The 7,246-nt window shown below is 44.4% G+C and overlaps 1 protein-coding gene across 1 annotated transcript; it reads left to right on the plus strand.

Moving 5' to 3' along the window:
* Positions 1–200: 200 nt before the first annotated feature.
* Positions 201–1,139, plus strand: LOC308657689 (olfactory receptor 6C2-like; the record flags this gene model as incomplete). The annotated part of the gene is made up of 1 exon (XM_081309627.1): positions 201–1,139. The coding sequence occupies one exon, from the start codon at positions 201–203 to the stop codon at positions 1,137–1,139; it is 939 nt and encodes a 312-aa protein (XP_081165753.1).
* Between the last annotated feature and the right edge of the window lie 6,107 nt (positions 1,140–7,246).

The raw sequence follows: 7,246 nt of genomic DNA on the forward strand, positions 1-7,246 counted from the left end.
ATATTTGAAATTTTCTGTAGAAAACTTCTTGTAAGATGTCAATGGTATGGGTGTGTTCAATATGATAACTGATTATCAGGTAAAGGAATATTAAGTGCACTGAGCTCTCTGGTTGGGATATAACCAGTCAGGCTTCAATGCTGGCTTCTTTTGACACATCTCTTCAGGTCCAGTCACTTGTGACTTGGCACAAGGCAGGGATGAGAAATCATACAGCAATAACAACATTCATCCTGCTGGGATTGACGGATGATCCAAAACTACAAGTTCTAATTTTCATATTTTTGTTTCTCACTTACATGTTGAGTGTGGCTGGGAACCTCACCATTATCACACTCACACTTTTGGATTCTCATCTTAAAACTCCCATGTATTTTTTCCTCCGAAATTTCTCTTTCCTGGAAGTCTCATTCACAACTGTTTGTATTCCCAGATTCCTGTACACCATGACAACTGGTGACAACACTGTTACTTACAATGCTTGTGCCACCCAGGTATTTTTTGTTGTCCTCTTTGGAGCAACAGAATTTTTTCTCCTGGCTGCCATGTCCTATGACCGCTATGTGGCCATCTGTAAGCCCCTGCACTACACAACCATCATGAGCAACAGAGTCTGTGCTACACTCGTCCTGGGGTGTTGGTTTGCTGGCCTGCTGATCATCCTCCCACCCATTGGCTTAGGCCTCCAGTTGGAATTCTGTGAATCAAATGAAATTGATCATTTTGGCTGTGATGCGTCTCCCCTTCTACAGATAACCTGCTCAGACACAGTGTTTATAGAGAAAATAGTCTTGACTTCTGCCATACTGACATTAATTATTACCTTGGTGTGTGTCACTCTCTCCTACACATACATCATCAAGACCATTCAAAAATTTCCTTCTGTCCAACAAAGGAAAAAGGCCTTTTCCACCTGCTCCTCCCACAGGATTGTGGTTTCCATCACCTATGGCAGCTGCATCTTCATCTACATCAAGCCGTCAGCAAAGGAAGGAGTGGCCATTAACAAGGTGGTGACCATCCTCACTACTTCAGTTGCCCCTTTGCTTAACCCTTTCATCTATACACTTCGAAACAAACAAGTAAAAGCAGCTTTCAAAGACACAGTAAAACGGATTGTATTTCTCTCAAAGAACTGAGAGCCTATTGATGTTTGCTGAGGCTTACTTACATTTAAATCTGAATAACTGTGAGCACTGCTCATGAAAATGACAAACATGGCTTCTTCCAATTTGGTAGACTCATCAAGCTAATGTTCTCCCTGGAACATTTTTCTCTTATAATCCAAAAACCTAAACCAACCAATTTATTTTGCCTTCTTTTAAGTTTCCTTTATTCAGAATGGTTTCTTCAATAATCGCAGGCCCCAGAGATTAGTCAAAGACCCAACATCATTAAAAGGAAATGTAGGAGATGGCGGCGAAGGGAGTGCAGCACACCAGTACGCTGCGCCACTGTGCGGGAGAAACACGAGGTGAAATGGCTGAAGGCTACCTTGGTGGGAATCCCCAGTGAAATTGAGGTGCTCCAGAATCTAGAGGACAGAATTCCAGTGCGCGGGATTCGGCTGCAGGGGCTTGGTCGCGGGCGATTTCTCCGCACGGAGGGAAGCAGTACCTGGTCGGCGGACCGCCCCGTGGATGGAGTCTGGGACGCGCCCGAGTTAATTAGCCGCGAGGTACCAGAGCGGGATTACAGCGAAGTGGATTCTGCAGGCTCCTGCCAGTGGCACACTGGCCGTGCTGAGTGCTGAGTTCCAGCTTTGAAATAGAGGAGATAATCGGTCCAGTTCGATTCCCGACACCGGTCGGAACACGGAGGAGGACAGCAGCCGCCATCATGGAGAGCTGATGCAATCATCCCTGTTTTCTACTGATCTCTGCTCATTCAACTACAGAACAGGTGATTCCAGGCTGGTATTTGCCTGCGTCGCGCAGACAGATCGCTCAGGCTCGGGACTGGAAACTCTGAGGAGAATACTCTTCAGGCCTCACCCCTGGCAAGGCGGGCGCCGGGCTTTGAGTGGCCAGATTCTAGTTCCCCGGGTTGCTTTGGCCCAGGGCAGGAGATCCTTCGGGGACTCCAGGCGGAGGCCAGTTAAAAGTGGATTGTGCGCTGAGGGGCGGCGTGGCTCCAACTCCCGGAACAGTTTTGGCCCGGGGCTAGGGAACCCGCGGCGACTGCGTCTTTGACCCTGCCCCTGTCTGAGCGTACACTGAGCTGGGAGAGGTTGGAGCTGCCAGGCTCGGGCTCCCGGGGCTGCCTGGGCCTGAGGCTGGGGTACCTCTGTGGAGCCTGCTCCGAGCAGAGTGTGGCAGGGATCGGAGAGGCTGGGTTCTGGCTCTCGTGGCTGCTTGAGCCCAGGGCCGCGGAGCCTGCGGGGACCGCGAGCTGAGGCCAGCCACAAGTGAAACTTGCGATGAGGGGCAGCGGGACTCTGTCTCCTGGAACAGTTTTGGCCCGGAGCTGGGGAGCCCGCGGGAAGTGCGTCTTAGACTCTGCTCCCAGCGGAGCGTGCACCGAGCAGGGAGAGTCTGGTGCGGCCAGGCTTGGGCACTGAGCAGGGAGAGTCTGGTGCAGCCAGGCTTGGGCTCCCAGGGCGGCTTTGGCCTGGGATTGGGGAACCCGCGGCGGTTGCCCTGAGGAGCCTGCTCCTAGCAGAACGTGGCGGGGATTGGAGAGACCGGCTCCTGGCTCCCGAAGCGGCTCTGGCTCAGGGTTGAGGATCCTACAGGGACTGCTTCTTGGTCCGGGTCCTGCTGGGTGCTGCAGGGGCCTGGGGGGCAGAGTGGAGCTGCCTCCTGTGCCAAGAGCAGGCTAAGGGTCCCACCGGTGTGGTATCGTGACACCCCAACTGCAGCTGGGGCCGAGGAGAGTAGCCGCCCACGCCTGGAACAGGACCAGAGACCACACGGCAGGGTAGCCAAGTCGACCCACTTGGAGTGGAGGCCGTGAAGAGCTGCCGTCTGACCCTGCAAGGTAGGCAGTCCTGCGTCCCACTGGCAGGACAGGCTCGGCAGCCTGCCAGTGTGGTGGACGAGTAGCATCGAGGCAGTCACGTCACACTGGTTGGAGTGGGGGTTGAACAGAGCCGCCGCCAGCGTCCGGAAGGAGCCCAGAGACCCGTTGGAGAGGCAGTTAGGTACCCCCACTGGGAGTGGGGGTTGAGCAGAACTGCCGCCCAGGCCCGCAGGGTGGGCAGATCTGAGACCCACCGGCGGAACAGGCTTGGAGTCCGACCAGCATGGTAGACACATCACATCAATTGGAGTAGGGGTGGAGAAGAGCTGCTGCCCACATCCGGATCAGGACCAACGATCCGAGGACATGGTAGGAACGTCACCGCAATTGGAGTGGGGGCAGAGTAGAGCAGCCACCCGTGCCCGCAGGGCGGGCAGACCTACGACCAACCAGCGTAGTGGATAGATCACCCTGATTAGAGGAGGATCACAGCCACTACCCGCCCTACAAGAGAGATATCCCAAATATACAAGAGCAACACAAATAAACAGGGGGAAAATTTTCAAAAACACAACAGTTTCACCAAGCAGAAACAAACGCAAGCAACATGAAAAGACAAGGAAAGAAAGGACCTCAAGCAATGCAGGTCAACTCAACTCTAGAAGAGGTAATAGCTGCAACAGATGGAATGTCAGATAAAGAGTTCAGGATATACATGCTTCAGATGATCTGGACTCTCAAGGAAGACATCAGACAGCAAAATCAGACAATGAAAGATCACATTGACAAGGAACTACAGAAACAAATCCAGGAAGTAAAAGATCAATTTCACAGGGAGTCAGAAGTAATAAAAACAAACAAATAGAAACCCTAGAAATGCAGGAAGCAATAAACCAACTTAAAACCTCAATTGACAATACTACCAGCAGAATAGATCACTTACAAGATAGAACATCAGACAATGAAGACAAAGTATTTCAACTTGAGAAGAACATAGACAGTTCAGCAAGACTGCTAAGAAACCATGAGCAGAACATTCAAGAAATATGGGATAACATTAAAAGACCAAACTTAAGAGTCATTGGGATACAGGAGGGCACAGAGCTCCAAACCAGAGGAATGAACAATCTATTCAATGAAATAATATGAGAAAACTTCCCAGACTTGAAGAATGAAACAGAATCCCATATCCTAGAAGCCTACAGGATGCCAAAAGTGCAAAATCATAAGAGATCCACACCTAGACACATTAAAATGAAGATGCCCAACATACAGAATAAGGAGAGAATTTTAAAAGCTACAAGAGAAAGAAAGCAGATTACATTTAGGGGCAAACCAATCAGGATAACAGCTGATCTCTCAACACAGACTCTGAAAGCTAGAAGATCCTGGAATAACATTTTTCAAACACTGAAAGAAAATGGGCTCCAACCAAGAATCATGTATCCGGCGAAATTAAGCTTCAGGATGGAAGATGAAATTAAAACCTTTCACGATAAACAAAAGTTAAAAGAATACGTAGCTAGAAAACCATCTCTTCAAAAAATCCTTGGCAAAACATTACAGGAAGAGGAAACTGAAAATAACATTGAAAACCATCAGTGGGAGGTAGGACAGTAAAGGGGGGAAAGTAATCAAAGAGGAAAACTAATCAGGTTTAGTAACATAAATAAACAAATATGACTGGAGGAACAAACCAAATCTCAATAATAACCCTAAATGTTAATGGCTTAAACTCACCAATTAAGAGACACAGGCTAGTAGAATGGATCACAAAAAAAGATCCAAAAATATGTTGCCTACAGGAGACGCATTTGATAGGAAAAGATATACATAGACTGAAGGTGAAAGGCTGGGAAAAATCATTCCACTCATATGGACTGCGGAAACAAGCAGGAGTGTCCATACTCATATCAAACAAAATAGATTTCAAGCCAAAGTTAATCAAAAGGGATAAAGAGGGACACTACATACTGCTCAAGGGAACCATACACCAACAAGACATAACAATCATAAATATATATGCCCCAAACAATGGTGCAGCTATGTTCATCAAACAAACTCTTCTCAAGTTCAAGAGTCTAATAGACCACCATACAATAATCATGGGAGACTTCAACACACCTCTCACACCACTGGACAGATCTTCCAAACAAAAGTTAAATAAGGAAACTATAGAACTCAATAACACAATTAACAACCTAGACTTAATTGACATATATAGAATATACCACCCAACATCAAGCAGTTACACTTTTTTCTCAGCAGCACATGGATCCTTCTCAAAAATAGATCATATATTATGTCACAGGGCAACTCTTAGACAATATAAAGGAGTAGAGATAATACCATGCATCCTATCTGATCATAATGGAATGAAACTGAAAATCAATGATAAAAGAAGGAAGGAAAAATCATGCATCACTTGGAGAATGAACAATAGGTTACTGAATGATCAATGGGTTTTAGAAGACATCAAGGATGAAATTAAAAACTTCTTAGAGTTAAATGAAAACACAGACACAACATATCAGAATCTATGGGACACATTGACAGCAGTTCTAAGAGGAAAATTCATTGCTTGGAGTTCATTTCTTAAAAAAGGAAAAAACCAACAAATAAACGATCTCATATATCATCTCAAAATCCTAGAAAAAGAAGAGCAAAATAACAGCAAAAGAAGTAGAAGGCAAGAAATAATTAAAATCAGAGCTGAAATTAATGAAATCGAAACAAAAGAAACAATTGAAAATTTTTCAAAACTAAAAGTTGGTTCTTTGAAAAAATAAATAAAATTGACAGACCCTTAGCCATGCTAACGAAAAGAAGAGAGAGAACCCAAATTACTAGCATACGGGATGAAAAAGGCAATATCACAACAGACACTTCAGAAATACAGAAGATAATCAGAAATTACTTTGAATCCTTATACTCCAATAAAATAGAAGATAGTGAAGGCATCGATAAATTTCTTAAGTCATATGATCTGCCCAGATTGAGTCAGAAAGATATAGACAGCCTAAACAGACCAATAACAATAGAGGAAATAGAAGAAACCATCAAAAGACTACCAACTAAGAAAAGCCCAGGACCGGATGGGTATACAGCAGAGTTTTACAAAACCTTTAAAGAGGAACTAACACCAATACTTTTCAAGCTATTTCAGGAAATAGAAAAAGAGGGAGAACTTCCAAAGACATTCTACGAGGCCAACATCACCCTGAAACCTAAACCAGACAGAGACACTTCAAAGAAAGAAAACTACAGACCAATATCTCTAATGAACCTAGATGCAAAAATCCTCAATAAAATCCTGGCGAATCGGATTCAAAATCGTATCAAAAAAATTATACACCATGATCAAGTAGGATTCATCCCTGGGATGCAAGGCTGGTTCAATATACGGAAATCAATAAATGTTATTCACCACATCAATAGACTTAAAAATAAGAACCATATGATCATCTCGATAGATGCAGAAAAGGCATTCGACAAAGTACAGCATCCCTTTATGTTCAAAACTCTAGAAAAATTAGGGATAACAGGATCATACCTCAACATTGTTAAAGCAATCTATGATAAGCCACAGGCCAGCATCATTCTGAATGGAGAAAAATTGAAGGCATTCCCTCTAAGATCTGGTACAAGACAGGGATGCCCTCTCTCACCACTTCTGTTCAACATAGTCCTCGAAACACTGGCCAGAGCAATTAGACAGACGAAAGAAATTAAAGGCATAAAAATAGGAAAAGAAGAACTTAAATTATCACTATTTGCAGACGATATAATTCTATACCTAACAGACCCAAAAGGGTCTACAAAGAAACTATTAGAGTTAATAAATGAATTCAGCAAAGTGGCGGGATATAAAATCAACACGCATAAATCAAATGCATTCCTGCATATCAGCGACAAATCCTCTGAAACGGAAATGAGGACAACTACTCCATTCACAATATCCCCCAAAAAAATAAAATACCTGGGAATCAACCTAACAAAAGAGGTGAAAGACCTATACAATGAAAACTACAGAACCCTAAAAAGAGACATAGAAGAAGACCTCAGAAGATGGAAAAATATACCCTGTTCATGGATAGGCAGAACTAACATCATCAAAATGGCGATATTACCAAAAGTTCTCTATAAGTTCAATGCTATCCCAATCAAAATCCCAACAGCATTTCTTGTAGAAATAGATAAAACAATCAGGAAATTCATATGGAATAATAAAAGACCCAGAATAGCAAAAACAATGCTAAGCAGGAAGTGTGAATCAGGCGGTATA

Source organism: Spermophilus citellus (assembly GCF_964194105.1).
Source record: "Spermophilus citellus genome assembly, chromosome: 10".
Taxonomy (NCBI): Eukaryota; Metazoa; Chordata; class Mammalia; order Rodentia; family Sciuridae; genus Spermophilus; species Spermophilus citellus.